The sequence below is a fragment of the Podarcis gaigeae genome (genome assembly GCF_964106915.1).
Source record: "Podarcis gaigeae genome assembly, chromosome: 1".
Lineage (NCBI taxonomy): Eukaryota > Metazoa > Chordata > Lepidosauria > Squamata > Lacertidae > Podarcis > Podarcis gaigeae.
In genome coordinates this window covers 128,071,050-128,089,647 of record NC_139678.1, presented here as the reverse complement: position 1 = coordinate 128,089,647, position 18,598 = coordinate 128,071,050, and the positions used below count along the sequence as shown (strand labels likewise).

The 18,598-nt window shown below is 41.2% G+C and overlaps 1 protein-coding gene and 1 long non-coding RNA gene across 6 annotated transcripts in view; both read left to right on the top strand.

Annotated features, from left to right (window-relative positions):
• LOC310833437 overlaps positions 1-18,598 on the top strand; it is a 309,440-nt gene that overhangs the window by 166,237 nt on the left and 124,605 nt on the right. The gene's annotated exons all lie outside the window — the stretch shown is intronic.
• The window catches only part of RAPH1 (Ras association (RalGDS/AF-6) and pleckstrin homology domains 1), a 73,572-nt gene that overhangs the window by 50,955 nt on the left and 4,019 nt on the right, over positions 1-18,598 (top strand). For 3 of the 5 annotated variants that reach the window (XM_083704166.1, XM_083704168.1, XM_083704170.1), the window contains 10 exons: positions 1,030-1,104; positions 10,104-10,181; positions 11,170-11,329; positions 11,981-12,102; positions 13,460-13,525; positions 14,176-14,319; positions 16,037-16,147; positions 16,570-16,668; positions 17,521-17,641; positions 18,282-18,427. In XM_083704166.1, the coding sequence (XP_083560292.1) occupies positions 1,030-1,104; positions 10,104-10,181; positions 11,170-11,329; positions 11,981-12,102; positions 13,460-13,525; positions 14,176-14,319; positions 16,037-16,147; positions 16,570-16,668; positions 17,521-17,641; positions 18,282-18,427 (1,122 nt within the window). The remainder of the gene's footprint in view (positions 1-1,029; positions 1,105-10,103; positions 10,182-11,169; positions 11,330-11,980; positions 12,103-13,459; positions 13,526-14,175; positions 14,320-16,036; positions 16,148-16,569; positions 16,669-17,520; positions 17,642-18,281; positions 18,428-18,598) is intronic. The other 2 variants (XM_083704167.1, XM_083704169.1) reach the window with 1 other exon arrangement.

Sequence of the window (18,598 nt, the reverse complement as noted above, 5' to 3'; positions counted from 1 at the left end):
AGTGAATACTATGGTTGTAAACAGTTGTAAGACACCTTGAATGGTGCATGGTCACTAGAAGAGTGAGTTAGAATTTTAAATAAAATAGACTTTAGCCTTTGCTCTGTTCTATGAATCAAAATAGTTTGACTAGGTTTATGAAACAGATTTATTTTGTGTGCTCAAACCTCATTTAGGCTTAGCTCAGTGTTGTGCCCAGCAGCTACGGATAAGGTTTACATAACAACCACCTAAATCTGTGATTTAACTGCACTGACAAAAAACTGCAGCTATGATGGGATCAAAGGATTGTGAGGATGAACCCTGTGTATCTATTGTATTCAGTCACCTTTTACAGAAGAGGAACATCTCGCAATTGGTTCTAGGTGAATCCTGCCATAGAGCAGGGACAACCCAAGGACTTGGAAGAGGTTTCCATAATAGCGTGGCATAATAAAGGTGAAAACAGTCAAAACTGGGTGGCGCCTGTAGTCCATTACCACAAAAGTCATTGCTACTGACCTGTCCTTTCTTTAATAAACCTTTGAATGACCAAAGTGTTTTCATGGCTTGCTTTGTTGTAATGCACCAGTCAGTTGAGAAGTCTGGTGTGTTGAGAAGCACCTGGCAAATGTGTGAAAATGTGTCGCTTTTATATTATTGTTAAGCAGCTTTGAATGCGAGAGGAAGTTTTCAGCCTGTATTAATATTCTTAATTGGTCGAACAGGATGCACTGATATCAGGAAGCAGTCTACTTGCATAATAGTTAATTCTGTAATACTTTTGTAGAATTGCTAACAAGTAGGGCACGCAAAATGAGAATTGGCCACAGATTTTAAAAAAGGAGTTTTGCAAACATGCAAAAAGTATATATCCTGATCACTCACTTGCCTATTTGCAGCTTAAAATACACCTGGAACTATTATTGAAGTGCTTCTGATATAAAGAGGAAAAGTTGCACCTGTCTGCTGCTAATCATACACTATAAAATTACTGTACTGACTTTCTTTTTGACTTAATTTCTTTCTTTCTTTTCTTTTCTGCACAAGCATTCCTATTTGGACAGGGAAACCTCCCTTCTTCTGAGAAACATTGCAGGAAAGCCTTCTCATTTGCTGACCAAGGTGATACTACTATTTCCCACCTGCATGTGACCATTTCCTGGTAGATAGAATGGCATTCATAGAATGGCATTCCTGGTTGATGTTTGTGTGTGTGAATTTGGACTTTGCTTCCAGTAGCTTGTGGTGGTTGAGAGAATGACTTTTCCTCTGGTTGGAGCAGAGGCACTTCGTTTTTAAATGCCTTTGGATGCAGAAGCCTGGAATTATGCAGATGTCCTTTCCTAAAATCAGTCTATTACAAACATTTCAAAGTATGCCCTCGGAGCAGTAGGGCATGTTAAGATGCTCATTGTCCATGTTGCCAAAAATCAGTTGAAAATGAAAATTTAAGAAAACATCAAAAATATCAAATTCATGTTGTGCTACAATAAAAAACTGTTTACTTTTGATTTCTCTCTCTCCATAATAACCTTGGAAAGAGCCTTTCTAGTAGCTGACCTCGTCATATTCGATGGGTTCCCTCCACTCCCGAAATTTACAACCTGCACTATTTCCATCCACAGAATAAAATTACTGAAATTAGTACATTTCAGTATAAACTGTTTGCTCCAGTTATGTGCAAACCCAGTTTTTCAATCTTTCAAAAAAAAAAATTTTTTCTTGGCGGTGTGGCAAATTAAAGTTTAAAAGGCAGGGAACATGACTGAGAGCCACAAGATAGGAAGTGAACCCAGGCTCCACCCCCTAAAATGTTTTCTATCATTAGCTCTTCATTCTTCTTCTGAAAACTGAATTCACAATTGCAGCAAAAATTTTCTTAATTAAAGCCATAAATATACTGTAAACCTCCCTGTGGATAACTCAATCAGTAGAGCATGAAACTCTAAATCTCTGGGTTGTGGGTTCGGGCAAAAGACTGGTTGAACTAGATGACCATGGTTGTGCCTTCCAACTCTACAGTTCTGTGATTCTGTGATCCTTGGATGAAGGGTGGTATATCCATTTAGTAAATAATAATAAAATCAGCCGTTATCCAGATTCCATACAAAACTTGTATGTTGAAACTTGTATTGCACATAACCTTCAACTACTGTAGGTTCCTAACAATTGGTTTAAGAAAATGCAAATAAGGCACTGTCATGCTTCTAACCCATTTCCCCATTCTTCATTTCTTTTGTAAATTATTATTACAGTAGAAAACCATAATTCCACAGCTGCTCCTGATTCCTGTTTATCAACAGGTGAAGGCTGCTTATGGAAGCATGATTAAAATCAATTAAGTAGAAAAGCTATAAATAAAATCATGATTGATTAGATGAAAAACATTTTATTTTAATTCTTCTAGAGCAGCCTTTGCCGAGCTTGAGTCTACAGATGTTGTCTAGTTGCAACCCAACTCACCCTTGACCATTGGCCATGCCAGCTGAGGATAGTGGGGTTTGTAATCCAACAACATAAAGGAACCTATGGCTTGGGAAAGCTGTTCTAGAGTTTTTGATAGGATGTGAGCGATTACTGTTGGTGATTACATAAAGTTTTGTTGATACTTGCTAGAAAGATAGAAAAACTAAATTGTAGAGAGATCTAGGAATGAATTTGCAAAGTGACATACTCAAAATAATTTGAAGCAACTGGGGAAAAAGAGAACCTCAATAGCTGTGCTGCTTCTTTGATGCTTTCAAATTGAAAGACCTAGTTCAGATGTCATGGGAAACCATAATTTCCTGCCACGTGAACAAGCCATAGCCTAACACACTCTTCTCTTGACTTGTCTTTCACAGGAGCAGGAAGTTGGCAGCTTCTGTTCCCGTTTTAAAAATAAGGACAGTTCTCTGTGGCATCCCAACTGTGATTCGTAAGAACCAGTTAGGATGAAACTTCCCCATTCTCATTATCCATAGTTTAAACAAATTGCTGTTCCCTGCATTTGGACAAGAAACTATAGTTGGCTTAAAAACAGGAAGTGAAAGTTTTCGGTGTTCTCCTGGCACTCAAAAGGAAGAGGACAAATGCCCAAGGCTTGCTGTGTCTTTATTTACAAATGAGAAAACCATGATTTCTCACTGCTTCTGGAACCAGGCCAAAGTGAGCTTGCGACTCGTTGCAAATTAGCATTGCAAATTAGCACAGAAAACCAAGAAGTGGAAACCACAAATCTATAAATTTTGCTTATGTTTGATATACTCTCTGTGATGGAGACAAGTCCCTGCCATTTGATCTTGCTGGCTAGATGGCAGTTCCAGCAGCGTGGTTTAATCAGTTCTGGTTAGATATGCTATCATCTTACCACAATAGGCAAGAGGTTGGCTGTGACATTCTACAAGAGCCACAGCTCCCAAATAGCCTTAGAGGTATAGCACCACATAAGACCATGTTACAGTAATCTATTCTAGAGGGCACAAAAGCATGAATGATCCATTCCCAACAGGACTCAACTAATGTAGAGTTGCTAAAAGATACTCCTGATCATGGCCGCTGCCTGTTTTAAGGCGACTCTTTAGACTGCCCAGAAGCTGATTCACTTCACCAGAGCACCTGGCTTCTCCATCAACATTGCATTCTTAAAATTTAGCTTTTGCTTGCAAACAAGCTATAGATAACATTAGCATTCTTGACAATGTGTTACTGCTTATTCGCACCACCCTTCCAAATTCAGTCTCTGAACTTGCTCCTGTTTGCAATCGCAATTTCAATGTGTAACTAAAGCCAAATTTGTTTGGAATATAATAAACCGTAGGGTGATGAATGATAAGTATTGACGAAATAGTCTTAAAATCTGATGTGTTAATGCTTTATAGTGGAACGAATAGTTTTTCCTGGAGTAATGAAAACTGCCCTCAGGAAATACAGTGCCTGCCCTGGTATATCAACAGATTTAGTACAACATCCTAGACTAGCTTAGATGTCCAGAATTGGCTGTATAGTTAGTGGATCAGTAAGATAATACTCTTCTCTGCAATGAGGAATTAAATACCATTACCACAATTAGCAAAGATCATTAGCGCACTGTCGCTTTGTAGCAAATTGAACTAGCAGTCCAGAACAAAAGTCATTTTCTGCTACTTCACAATCTCTGGTTTAGAAATCTTTCTTTTTTTAGCCCATGCAACTTAAGTAGTGGCACAGTTTAAAACTGTGTTTTAACAAAACATTTCAATGCTTGTTCTTGCATGCCTATGGAGTAAAAAAAAGAAAAAAGAAAGCTCAATGAAAATGTTGATTCACTAAGCTGCTAGTTTGCTGTGGAACCCACCTATGTTTAAGAAGCATTTTCTCTTTTGAATATATGCCTAGAAGCAATTATTTATGGCATCTATTTTAACAATGTTGTAAATTGAACTATTATTTTTTAAAAACGTAACCTTCTAGTGATGGAGTTTTAGGTCCTGTGTTTTCTGAGTTGGTAAAATAATGAAGTCGTAACTGGCTACCTGTAACCATGTACCCCTAAAGAGTTGGATCTGTTTCAAGAGAAAATACTGTGTAGTATCATCTAAGAGGAAACTTTGGAGCAGCAGAATAGAAGTTAACAGTCAATTCTACAATTGCTTTGTATTGAATATCGGATCTTTTGAATTATCAGCCATTTATAGTTAATGGGCAATATCCAAAGAATGGCATAAAGCAGAGCTTTCCAGACTGTGTGTCACGACATGTTAATGTGTCAGTTGCGCTGTGTAGGTATGTCACGCGAATGCTCCCTGTGCTCCTCCCAGGGGTGGAAAGGGGTTTGTTTAACCTCCAGTTTGCTAGTAAAACTGAATTACTGTGTCATGAAATGATGCATGTCTTTAAAAAGTGTGTCACCGACATGCAAAGTTTGGTAAGCTCTGGCATAGAGTTATACCAAGGGGCTTCTGCTAGGCCAGTAGAAGTTTTTATTTTTTATTTTATTTTTAAGTGCTGGTTCTCTGGACCAGATTAGTCAACCAGGTTCCCTCCAGATGTTGGACTGTGTCTCCCATCATCCCTGAGTATTGTCCATGCTGGCTTGGATTGATGAGAGTTGGGATCCAGCAACACATAATAATAATAATAATAATAATAATAATAATAATAATAATAATAATGATAATGATAATAATAATAATAATAATAATAATAATAATAATAATAATAATATTTTTTATTTATACCCCGCCCTCCCCAGCCAAGGCCGGGCTCAGAGCGGCTTACAAGCAATAATAAAAACAAGATGAATGATTACATGAGGGGCTCTCTGTGGGCTACCCTTGCCCTACAATCACAGGCTGGTTGTGAACCTCCCCTAAGCTTCACAAGCAGTTTTGGTAGATGAGAAATGAGGCTCAATTCCATTTAGATTCATGGAACAGATTTCATAGTTGCTTTGATTTTGGCACTGTTTAGCACAAGCCATGCTAATAAAAGAACTTGGAAAGCATCCCTGCATAAGTACTAATTAGACATATATTTACATTGTTCATTCTTGTATCTCAGTGCCTAAGAAATAACTTGGCCAAAGGATAAAAGAGACCTTTTGACATATTTTGGCATCTTTAGTAAGTTTTGGTTTACTAAACTGCAAGCACAATTCTGGAGTTGGAAGTTTTTTTCTTAGCTTAGTTAGGGGAGAATACTGCAAAACTGGGTGCTTTTTAGTAGGGGTGTGCATGGAACCCATTCTTTGGCTTTCATGTATAGTCATAAGGTAAAGGTAAAGGGACCCCTGACCATTAGTTCTAGTCGTGGCCGATTCTGGGGTTGCGGCGCTCATCTTGCTTTATTGGCCGAGGGAGCTGGCGTAGATTCTGGGTCATGTGGCCAGCATGACTAAGCCGATTCTGGTGAACCAGAGCAGCGCACGGAAATGCCGTTTACCTTCCCACTGGAGTGGTACCTATTTACCTACTTGCACTGCGTGCTTTCGAACTGCTAGGTTAGCAGGAGCTGGGACCAAGCAACGGGAGCTCACCCCATCGCGGGGATTCGAACCACTGACCTTCTGATCGGCAAGTCCTAGGCTCTGTGGTTTAACCCACAGTGCCACCTGTGTCCCATGTATACAGTCATACCTTGGGTTAAAGACGCTTTAGGTTGAGCATTTTCAGGTTGTGTCCCGCAGCGACCCGGAAGTAACGGAACGGGTTACTTCTGGGTTTTGCCGCTCGCGCATGCGCAGACGCGGCAAATTGCAACCCGCAGACGCGGGTTGCGTTCTGCTCAGGTTGGGAATGGGGCTCCGGAACGGATTCCGTTCGCAACCAGAGGTACCACTGTATCTGCATTAAAAAAAAAAAAAACCCAATGTGTTTGAATTGCTCTGTGGTCTCTGCACTTCAAACTGTCATGCAAGTTCGAAGCCACTCTGAAATGATGAGATGAAGCTCTCCCGTTTTCTGTTCACTGTGAAGGGGGATCTAAAACTGCCAGCAGAGTTCCGAAGATTTCTGGGTTATTGCTTTTCGTAAAGGCAGAGCAATGTACATTTGAACCTTAAAAAGTTTTAAACTTTTTAAAAATTCTTCCACTACTGTGCTTTAACATTTTAAATAACTAATAATAATCAGAGATCTTCAGCACTCTACTGACGTGGACAGCCTCGCTTCTTGAAAAGCTAGGTGAACACTCATATATAGAAAAACATAGAGCTAAAAGGGACAGAAGGGTATGCAAGCCACAGAGTAACTTGAGGCATTGTGGAGGACCTGATCTGACTGGAGTGGGTGTGCTATTTGGCCTGCACACTTGTTAGTGATAATTCTTACACTTTGGTTTTACTTTTACAGTACCTTCTTTCAACACACTTTCCATCTTTCTAAACCATGAAATACATTTCCCTGGCCCTAGTAAGCACAAAGCAAGTTTATAGATTTATATTAAAACTGTATCCTACCCTTCCTCCACAAGGAGCCCAGGGCGTAAATTAATTGTATTAATTGAATACAGTTTAAAATAAAATAAAGCATAATTTGAAACAGTTAAAAACTTGTAAAAACAATAAAATAGAATTTGTTTAAAAACCCTACAACAATTTTAAAGAAATTTATGTCTTCAAAAAATTGACAGTATAATTTCCCCCCAAAGATCATCTGAGGTGCAGAATGAAGAACTGGAGTTTATCCAGATTTAAGAGGCAGTTCAGCATGTGACCTGCTTTCACCCTTCCCACCATGTTAATTGACGTGGAGACTTATTTTAGGCAAAAAGTCAGAAGTCATGCCAGCATGTGGGTCCCAAAAGAGGAGCGGTCGCACCAATTTCTGTTTCTTCTCTTTCTCAAATAATGGCAGAGCCCATCAGTCCTCTTATTTGCCACCGACTGTCGATTCGTTTTTAAGGTGGTTGCCGTTCTCTGACCTGTGGGTTGTGCTCAGTGCTGTAAACCAGTTGGGAGGCAGTTTTTGTGTGTGCCATGGCTTGCTGATTGCTAAATGCCATGTTAACTTTTCTTGTGGCAACTCATTAATAGGATTCAGTACTGTAAATTTTCTCAAGATAGAAGGCTTGGTTTTCTTTAATTGCAACTGCTTTTAAAAAACATTGCTCTTTGAATGAACTGGGAGATAAAGACTTGACCCTTCAGCTGGAGCGCTCCTCATTTGACACTTTTCCCAGCTGTCAGCTGGGTTCCTCAAATCATTTAGCAGATGTGTAGCTGCCTTTTCGAAAGCACAGTTTGGTCTGCTTGTGCAGGTCAGGTGTGCGTACATTTCTACATATGCTGCAAATCGTACAGTGGGCTATACCGTATTTTTCGTCCCATAGGGCGCACCGGCCCATAGGATGCACCTAGGGAAATAAAGGGGGGGAAATTATTTTTTTCCCCAGGTGCGGGGCTGGGGGGGGGAGCCCGAGCTTCCCCCGACCCCAGCCCCCAGAACAGGCTGCGATCCGCAAGCCGTGGGAGAGCTGCGCGAAGCCCGAAGCCTGGGGCGTGCTGAGCTCAGCGCGCCCCAAGCTTCTGGGTGCAGGCAAGCTCTCCGCTAGCCGTGGGAGAGCTGTGCAACTTCGCACAGCTCTCCCACGGCTAGCGGATAGCTTCCTGAAGCCTGCATTCGCCCCATAGGACGCACACACATTTCCCCTTCATTTTTTGGAGGGGGAAAAGTGCGTCCTATAGGGCAAAAAATACGGTAATTCTTATTTGCTAAGAAAAAGTTGCTGCCTGGTCCACCTCATCTCAAGTTTTGTGTGCCTCCTGGCACTCAGCATAGAATTTGAGCCTCCCTCTCTTTCAATTTAAGGTTCCAGGACTGAACTTTCCAATAAGTCCCTTCTCCCAGCAAGCTTTGCATTTGCAGCAGGTGTGTTTTAGTACATATTTTGAGAGGTGGCTTATAAGGTTCTTTTTAATGGAAATTGGAAAATAAGCACAAGCTTTTTATAAGTTCTCTCTGCCTTGCCAACACTGCCAACCTTTCATAATTAAGTTGCTAACCTTCAATATTTGCTTCCATTTATAGCCTTGTCTTTTTCTGGGTAAAGCAGCTGGTCCTTCTAATGGCTTTTTGCTTGTGTTATTAATAGACAGAAGAAAAGGAGACATGCCAGTCTAATCTAACCATAACAGTCTCTTGAAATAGTTATACTGGTTATAAGCTATAACTTGTCACGTGCAAGAGCCTATCTAATTGGGTTTGACTTTCTAGATAGGACGGCCAATAGCTATATAGTTTGAGACCAAATGAATACAACCAATGTGAAACCGTGGGTATTTAAGTGAGTTAAGGGAAGACTACAGTTGTTCCCTAGGGACACGGGTGGCGCTGTGGGTTAAGCCACAGAGCCTAGGACTTACAGATCAGAAGGTCGGCAGTTCGAATCCCCACGACAGGATGAGCTCCCGTTGCTCGGTCCCTGCTCCTGCCTACCTAGCAGTTCGAAAGCACGTCAGAGTGCAAGTAGATAAATAGGTACCACTCCTGCGGGAAGGTAAACGGCGTTTCCGTGCGCTGCTCTGGTTCGCCAGAAGCGGCTTAGTCATGCTGGCCACATGACCTGGAAACTGTATGCTGGCTCCCTCAGCCAATAAAGCGAGACGAGTGCCGCAACCCCAGAGTCGGCCACGACTGGACCTAATGGTCAGGGGTCCCTTTACCTTTACCTACAGTTGTTCCTGGGTGTTTAAATCACCCCATCACCCCCCAAAAGGCAACAACATTTAGATGCTTGCAAGAGTTATACCTCAAAAGTTCCACTCCAGTTTTACTTTTCAAGCTGCATGAAACCATCTAAGGAAGGTCCTTACACCAGCTTAATAACCACCTTTGTTTCTTGCCTAAGTGACTATTCAGATAACGTTTCAGGCCTCATTTATTATTGCTGTTATCATATTACTTGTTACTTTCATTGAAGATAGTTGTAATGCTGGTGAACCAAGGCCATTGCTGTCAGCAGCTGTTGCCTTTTTCACCGCTCTTTGTAGAACAGACTGAAAATTATGACGCTGAAAGTAGCTACATGTGACTAGGAGAAAATGCATAAACGGAAGAGTTTTCTCGGGAGGATGAAATGTGCAGCACAAATGCCACTGTGTAGAAAAATGTGCAGCTGCTTAGGTCAGGTGAAACCAACTTGAATGGCGCATGTCTTTTTATCAAGAAGGGAACGATGAATTGGTGTTGGTGGTATCTTTCACAGTAGAGAAAAGTAATTTTGAAGCAAGAAAACTCTTTGGATGGAAGAACCATTAAAGAACTTGTAGCTGGGTATTGTTGGAGGGTGTTGCAATAGTAAGAATAGGATAAGAAGCATAAAAAAAATGAAAATACCAGGTGAGAAAAATGGTGAGTTAAGGAAATGACAAATAGTAGTTTGCTTTAAGTGGTTCTGCTAGAGCAGGCATAAGCAAACTCAGCCCCCCAGATGTTTTGGGACTACAACTCCCATCATCCCTAGCTAACAGGACCCAGTGGTCAGGGATGATGGGAACTGTAGTCTCAAAACATCTGGAGGGCTGAGTTTGCCTATGCCTGTAAAACATTATCATACTGTTTTAGTTGAGTGAGTGTTGCCTCTGGGTAATCAGTATTCAAAAGTTTTTCAGTGGTTTAAGCTTTGCTTACGTGTTGGTTAAACAAACTTTTCTTCTCCCACAGGAGGAACAGGCTGCTAAGCTAAAGGCTGAAAAGATCAGGGTTGCTTTAGAGAAGATTAAAGAAGCACAAGTTAAAAAGGTAAACCATAGTTCTTGCATTATCCAAAGTCAGTCTTGATATGTTGTGGAGGTCTGTTTTGAAATATTTGTTCCCTGTTGAGGAATGCATACATATGGCATAAATACTTTCCCCGTGGTTGTATTCACATCGTGTATTTTTCTAGCGTGATATTCTCATCTGGTGGTGCAATTTGCATTTGTATCACATCCTAGTTGATTAGTTCTCAAATTCTGAATAGAGTAGTGAAAAGGGGAGTCCCTAAAGATGTCTTAAATTTTAACACATTTTGCAACCAAGTACCATGGATGCAAGTGGAGCTGTGGGTTAAACCACAGAGCCTAGGACTTGCCGATCAGAAGGTCGGCGGTTCGAATCCCTGCGACGGGGTGAGCTTCCATTGCTCAGTCCCTGCTCCTGCCAACCTAGCAGTTTGAAAGCACATCAAAGTGCAAGTAGATAAATAGGTACCACTCTGGTGGGAAGGTAAACGGCGTTTCCATGCATTGCTCTGGTTCGCCAGAAGTGGCTTAGTCATGCTGGCCACATGACCCAGAAGCCGCAACCCCAGAGTCGGTCACGACTGGACCCTAATAGTCAGGGGTCCCTTTACCTTTACCATGGTAGTATGTCTACAATATCAAAACTAAATAGGAGCAAGCTAGCTTATTATCTTGTTTTACTGAGAGATAACAGTAACGAAATGCAAGTAATTTCATGAATTTTTGACTTGGCGCCTTTCTTAGTTTGCAGTTACTTAACTCGCTCTTGAATTCCACTGAAATCAACAGGAGAATTGGTGTCATTCACAGAATAACAACTTATTAAGCCAAAAATGTTGGCTAGTTGCAAGGTGAATTCAGATTGCCATTTCATAGCCTTTTAAAGCTAATTGATAACAACATAGGACTAATTAGAAAAACGTCAACATGAACATGTTAGCATTTACTTTTATGTTTTCAACTTCTGCCTGGCTGATTTAACTCTGTCTCCTTCTGTCTACATACAGCTTGTCATTAGAGTCCACATGTCAGATGACAGCTCCAAAACAATGATGGTCGATGAACGACAGACAGTAAGACAAGTGCTGGACAACTTGATGGACAAGTCCCACTGTGGTTTTAGCTTAGACTGGTCTTTGGTAGAAACCATCTCAGAATTACAAATGGGTTAGTAAAACTTGAAATACAGCTTCTTCCTGTCTCTTGCGCCGAGCGGATGCAGAATTTTACCGATACGTAGTCCTGTTTTAGAACTCTTTGCTAACTTGCTCTGTATTCATAATCTCAGGTATTTGAGTTTTCAGTTTCCAAACTATGTGTTACAACATCTCAGAGATTTAAGACTTTTAGTGAAGGGCCTGACGTACTTTTTGTGATCTCTTATTAAAAACCTATGGAATTACTGGATGTGCTTAATGTGGCTACTCCTCATAATTGCATGTGGAAAATACTATGGCAAAAAAGTCAAGTAAACAAACCTAGTTCCATTGCTCTTTCTAAGTCTGTAAACCCCATTTTTAGATTATAAACCCGAGGGCAGGGACTGTCTTACTACTGATTTCGGTAATCCACTTCAGGAGTCCTATTAGCTTAAATAAAATAGGATTACCATCATCGTTTGTTTATATTGCCCACATTTGCATGTCCTGATAAGCAGGATTCCTGGCAAATGGTGACACATATATATCAGATATATTTAACCATGTCATTACTGCTTTTTGTCATGAGTCAGCAAACCATTGCTCCCCCCCCCAAAAAAACCCCCACTCCTGTGTTTATAGCTTAGAATATTTATTATGTGATTTGTTTATTACGCAGAGAGAATCTTTGAAGACCATGAAAACTTGGTAGAAAACCTCCTCAACTGGACAAGAGACAGTCAAAATAAACTTATGTTTGTAGAACGTATAGAAAAATATGCACTTTTCAAAAATCCCCAGGTGAGTATATTGCTCCCCCCCGACCCCGCATCTGAGCACCTTTCTGACACTTACTATATTTTAATATATGAAACACAAATTATACACACAATAGTGGAAATATCTCTCTTTAATAAATTTTCTCCGGGACTAAAACCACAGTTGTCTTTGATGGAACTTTAAGCGTTAACTTTTTGTAAATCTCTCATTTAATCACTCTGAGGATTGAAATTTATGTTTGTAAAATGAGTGAACAAAAAGCAGAGCCCTGGCAGTCTCCCCAGACTCCAATTTTACCCATTGTCTGTCCTCAGCCACAATGGGAACCATGTGACTTATATGTTTAGTCTTACAATAGAGAGCTATTGGACATTCCCCAGACCCCTTCGCTTGCTGGCTTGTATATGAGACCCTTCAAAATTTGGGGTATTCTTGAGCCAAATGCAAACTGGTGTACTTTTTTTTTTGCAATTTATTTATCTGTTGTAAGGAGCATTTGAAATAAACAGAGTTGTTTAAGGAAGGGCGGTTTTTTCTCAAACGCTACCAAGTTTCCCCATCCTTTCCCACGGTTTGCCATAAAAGTAACTTTGTTTACATTTATAGATATTTGAATGCAAATGGTGAAAATTATGGTAACGTGTAGGGATTAACAGCATATCAGATAAATCTCTTTGGAGCTTAAATGGAGTGGAATGTTAAAAAACATGACTTCAGATTTAGTAAAGTTGATTCGAAGCCCAGCAACCTTTTTTAAAATAAACTGACTCCTTTCTGAGTTTGAGAGGTGTTTTAATAGGTCTGGACATCATCTGCATCGCCCCACAAAAAGAATTTGTTCCTTCATAATGTTGATTTCATGGACCGGTTCTGCTTCAGCCTTCTTCCGATTGGTTCTGTGGCAAGATAAACAAGAGATATCTCTGCTTTGTCCCATGCTACAGATTGGTTTTGAATCCAAATTGCCTATCTTAATTGTCATAAATATTCCATAGATTCCCCCCACCCAATATTCCAACAATTTTGATGCCCAATCCCATCCTAATTACTTCAGTCAAAGGCTTCATAGATACCTTGCACAAAGATTCCAAGGGAGTAAACGTTTGGTTTTACAGAATTGTATATTTAGCAGAGTCCTGATTGGGTCAGGTATTTGGCAAGCACATGTAGATTCAGTTATCTGGATCGAATCCAGAAGAGAGTGTAAGTACTTTAAATAAAATTTTTAAAAACTTCTCTGGTTTATAGGGGGTTTTTTGTGTATAAACCTGGAGAAGTTATTCTCAGAAACGATGCCGTTATCAGCATAGGGTTATCATGATGATTAAATTTCTGAATTCTAAGTACTTCAGCTGAAGTCTCAATCCCTCTCTTACAGAATTATCTTCTAGGGAAAAGAGAAACCTCTGAAATGGCAGACAGGAACAAGGAAGTACTACTGGAGGTGAGACTTTCCACATTATTGATGTGGTGGCTGTTTTGCTACTGCTGCTATTCATTTATTGCTATGCAAGAATGGTGAAGAAATCTTAAGTCCTGCCTACAGAGCTCATTGGGACGCGGGTGGCGCTGTGGGTTAAACCACAGAGCCTAGGACTTGCCGATCAGAAGGTCGGCAGTTCGAATCCCCGTGACGGGGTGAGCTCCCATTGCTTGGTCCCTGCTCCTACCAACCTAGCAGTTCGAAAGCACGTCAAGGTGCAAGTAGATAAATAGGTACCGCTCCAGCGGGAAGGTAAACGGCATTTCCGTGCACTGCTCTGGTGCGCCAGAAGCAGCTTAGTCATGCTGTCCACATGACCCGGAAGCTGTACGTCGGCTCCCTTGGCCAATAAAGTGAGATGAGCGCCACAGCCCCAGAGTCGGCCATGACTGGACCCAATGGTCAGGGGTACCTTTACCTTACAGAGCTCATAATCTAAATCCATTGGTCAAGTCAGTAATGAGTGCCAGGATAGAGCTGAAATAACTGGGCTAATTTACTGTAGAGGACAAAAAGGCTGAAGACTTCAAGGTTAGCTAATGTGTGTTGGAAGAAACATCCCTGTGACTGCAGAATGTTCTCTTCAAATCTATGTTAACTTTCTATTCCAGGAGTGTTTTTGCGGAAGCTCGGTAACGGTGCCAGAAATTGAGGGTGTCTTGTGGCTGAAGGATGATGGCAAAAAATCTTGGAAGAAGCGTTATTTTCTTCTGCGTGCTTCTGGAATCTACTATGTTCCCAAAGGAAAGGCAAAGGTGAATCTTCTGCTTCTAAAACAGAAGACTTGTGCCACTCTCATCTTTTCAAAACCCTGACATCCCAGTTTGTCACTCCCATCGGCTCAAGTTTGCAGCCTGCCAGATAAAATGATACCCCTTCTCTTCCTCTCCCACACTGTTCTGAGGGTTCCGCCCCACTCTCCCAAGCCGATTTCCTGGGGAGGAAAGGGGGAAAGCCCCATTGCACAAGCGGAGGTCCTTGCATAGGGGGCTTCCACTGATGGGGTCGGTTAGATGAGTCCTACCCATAATTCCCAACTCTTCCTCTTCCAAGAAGGAATAAGTAGTAGCCAGCTCTGATAACTGAATCTATTTCAATCTCTCTCAGAAGATACCGTATTTTTCGCTCTATAAGACGCACCAGACCACAAGACGCACCTAGTTTTTGGAGGAGGAAAAAAAAAAAAATTCTGAATCTCAGAAGGCAGAACAGCAAGAGGGATCGCTGCGCAGTGAAAGCAGTGATCCCTCTTGCTGTTCTGGCTTCTGGGATAGCTGTGCAGCCTGCATTCGCTCCATAAGACACACACATTTCCCCTTACTTTTTAGGAGGGAAAAGGGGAGTCTTATAGAGCAAAAAATACGGTCTTTGGTTAACCAAGCCCCATCTTTTACCCATTCCCATGGTGGACTCAGTTTTTGAATGAAAACGCTCCCAATAATGATGAAAATATCTATTTAATATTAATCACCACCTGATAAAGAAATCTTAATGTCCCCTTTCTGGTAATATTTTAACACTCATGCTTTTCTTAATTTCCAGTTGGGTTCCATTAGCATATCACAGTTGAAATATATATATATATTATGTGCTAATTCAATAGTGACTTAGTGTATGTCACGAAGGCATTGTTTTTTACTTTGGAAACACCAGCATTTTAATCTAATTTGAAGTTCTTTTCATAGTTGAGAAATCCTAGAAAATTGTTCCACTTTGATCTTGTAACATTTTCCATTCTGCTGATTATATAGTACTAATGTTTTTATTCCTGTCTTGGGTTAATTTGTTTTACAGTGGTGCCTTGCAAGACGAAATTAATTCGTTCCGCAAGTTTTTTCTTCTTGCGAGTTTTTCGTCTTGCGAAGCACGGTTCCCCATAGGAATGCATTGAAAATCAATCAATGCGTTCCTATGGAGACCGCCCGGGGACAGAGGGGAAGTGCCGCGCGCCTTCCCCTCTGTCCCCGGACCTGTTTAAACAAGGGGCGGCGGGGAGAAGATTGCTTCTCCCCGTTGCCTGCCCCGCAATCTCCGGGGACAGAGGGGAAGGCGCGCGCGCCTTCCCCTCTGTCCCCGGACCTGTTTTAAAGCAAGGGAAGGGGCAGCGGGGAGAATCGCTTCTCCCCGTTGCCGCCCCTTGGTTCAAAAGAGGTCCGGGGACAGCGGGGAAGACGCGCTGCGCTTCCCCACTATCCCCGGAGCTTGCGGGGCAAGCTTCGTTTTGCAAAGCAAGCCCATAGGGAAATGCGTCTTGCGAAGCGGCTAAGAAAACGAAAAACTCCTTCGTCTAGCGAGTTTTTCGTCTTCCGAGGCGTTCGTCTTGCGGGGTACCACTGTATTCTAGTTGCCTACTGAGATTAGTTCCTTGTGTTTACATTAACCTGAAAGTTACACAGGAAGCAACTTTGAAAGAGTTACGGTAAAATGATTTGAGGGTTTCTACGTCCATGACGTATGTGTTTCTTTTTATAGGTCTCTCGGGATCTTGTATGCTTCCTTCAGCTGGACCATGTAAATGTTTACTACGGCCAAGACTATCGGAATAAGTATAAAGCCCCTACAGACTATTGTTTAGTACTTAAAGTAAGTGTTGAGTAGTAGCTGTCAATATGAGAAATGAAAAGGGGAAGGGGAAAAGGCACAGACTAGTTGTTGGAAAGCTTCGTGTACCTTGTGTGCTGCGTGTTGCCAATTTCTGCATGAAACGCAAAAAAGGGCATATTTTGTATCAGCCAGTATTGATTTGACACCCTCTCCATCAGATCCTGTTTTCATTTGCCTTTGAGAGAAGGCGGCAAGTTCTTAATCATATTTTGCAGCAGTTTCTGTCAACAGCTTCAGTGAAGACATATGAACCCTGGCATTCAAAGGATGCATTCCTCACTTTTTGCTATTGCAACTGCAAAATCTTTGAACGTGACTGTTCTGCTTCCCTAGGAACCTTAATGCTGTAAGGTTAAGGTTGTTATTTTTAAATTCGGTTCACCCTGATGTTTCTCTTACAGCATCCTCAGATTCAGAAGAAATCGCAATATATTAAATATTTGTGTTGTGATGATATCAGAACCCTACATCAGTGGGTAAATGGCATCCGTATCGCTAAGGTATGTTCCAGTTCTCTGCTCCTCTCCCAATAGCTGTCATACCATAAGAGTTGGAAAGTATAAACACAGAATGGCTTTGCTAATGTCCAAACATAGACGCTGTTTTTAAGGGCAGGGATTCTAAAAATCGGATTTAAATATATTGTTTTAAAAATTGTTACAAGCATATAACGAAGTATATGATTATATAAAAATGGATTGTTGTAACAATTTAAAGTTATCTGTTTTTATTTACTCTGCTGGTCATCAGAATATGCATTTCCAGGCTGGTATAACACATTAAACCAAAAGTACGTCCAAATTAATAGGTGATGCCCAACTTTAGTCTCCCTTAGATTTGAAATCTGGGTCTACTCTTGAGTATGACCTAGTTGGGTATCACTCAGTCTGCATTCTGTGACCATTTATTTTCACGCTGAAGCGTTTCCAGCCTCTTTAACATTTTTATTCCTTCTTTGACAAGTAACCCTCTTCCTAGGATTCCATGTCATATGGAACTTCGTGCTTGGGATGGCATCTGTGCCTTCTTGATTTTTCCCTATACCCTCATATGCAAAGCTCTATAGTTGTCTGGAGAATTGTAACTCGGTGTGTTAGAAGAGTTATTGGCTAGGACTACCAATTTCACCCCATGACACTTTCCAGATAGTTGTTATTCCATCAGGCGAGCAGCTGTTTCTAGCTTTCAGTGCAGATTGGTAATAAGAAACCAAGACTCCAGCAGGCACCAAACAAAATTTCAGCTAATCTTACAGTGTAGGTTTTGTCAGGAGCAAGCCCACTAGTCTGAAATGAAAGGGATGGGGTTGATAAGTTTGGGATTCGAATCATGCAGTGTTCTGTTTTGTTCAGTATGGGAAACAATTGTACGTAAACTATCAAGAAGCCCTGAAAAGGACAGAATCGGCATATGACTGGACATCCCTATCCAGTTCTAGTATCAAGTCTGGATCCAGTTCATCTAGTTTGCCAGGTAAGCCTCAGTACCATTCTGTTTCTATAAAATGTTTTAAGAAGTTTTGATTCACTGTAAAAACACCCCTTGGGTGACATGAAAATAAGACCTACCATTTAATTCAGAAACATACACCTTTTCAAATGTGAAGAACGTGAACTAAAGAATAATTACATTGAGGCAGTGTTTGTGGGACTCGTTGCCAGAGCATCAAGATGAAAGAGGCTTCTGTTCAGTCCTGTGCACTGTTTTCAGTTGTTAAATGAACAGAGAAAGCGTTCGATTCCATTGAGTATCTTCCAGCTCACACATGGAGCATAGCTGTCAAGTGTCCCTTATTTGGCGGGACAGTCCCTTATCCCAGTGCCATGTCCCGCTGTTGTCCCTTATTAATGAGGCTTCATTTGGCTGCTGGCTGGGTTTTCTGCCTTTGGCTCAGAGGGGCTCAGAAGTTGAACATACCTGTGCCCGGAAAATCCCTTATTTTGGCTGCTGATCCCTTATTTTTGAGACCGCCGGTCCCTTATTTTCAAATCTGTAAGTTGACAGCTATGACATGGAGTCGATTATACATGTGAGAGTGATTCACTCAAATAAACTTGTTTTTGTGGGTTTTGCACATTGATGCCCAATGTGTGTTCTGCATTTCTTTTCTCAGAATCTCAATCCAATCATTCTAATCAATCAGATAGCGGAGTTTCAGATACCCAAACAGGACATGTCCGTTCTCAAAGTATCGTTAGCTCCATCTTCTCAGAGGCCTGGAAACGGGGAACCCAACTGGAAGAGTCCGGCAAAATTAGCGTAAGTATCATACAACAGACAATACTATATTACCGTGATAGGGTATGAATTTCGCCATTGCGTAACATTGGCCTTGCTTGTTATCCATGATTCCTACGTGAGGAAGCAGCCAAGAATTCTCCATTAAATTTGGAGAAATAGCCAAGCCTCATCCATTCTGGGACTATACCA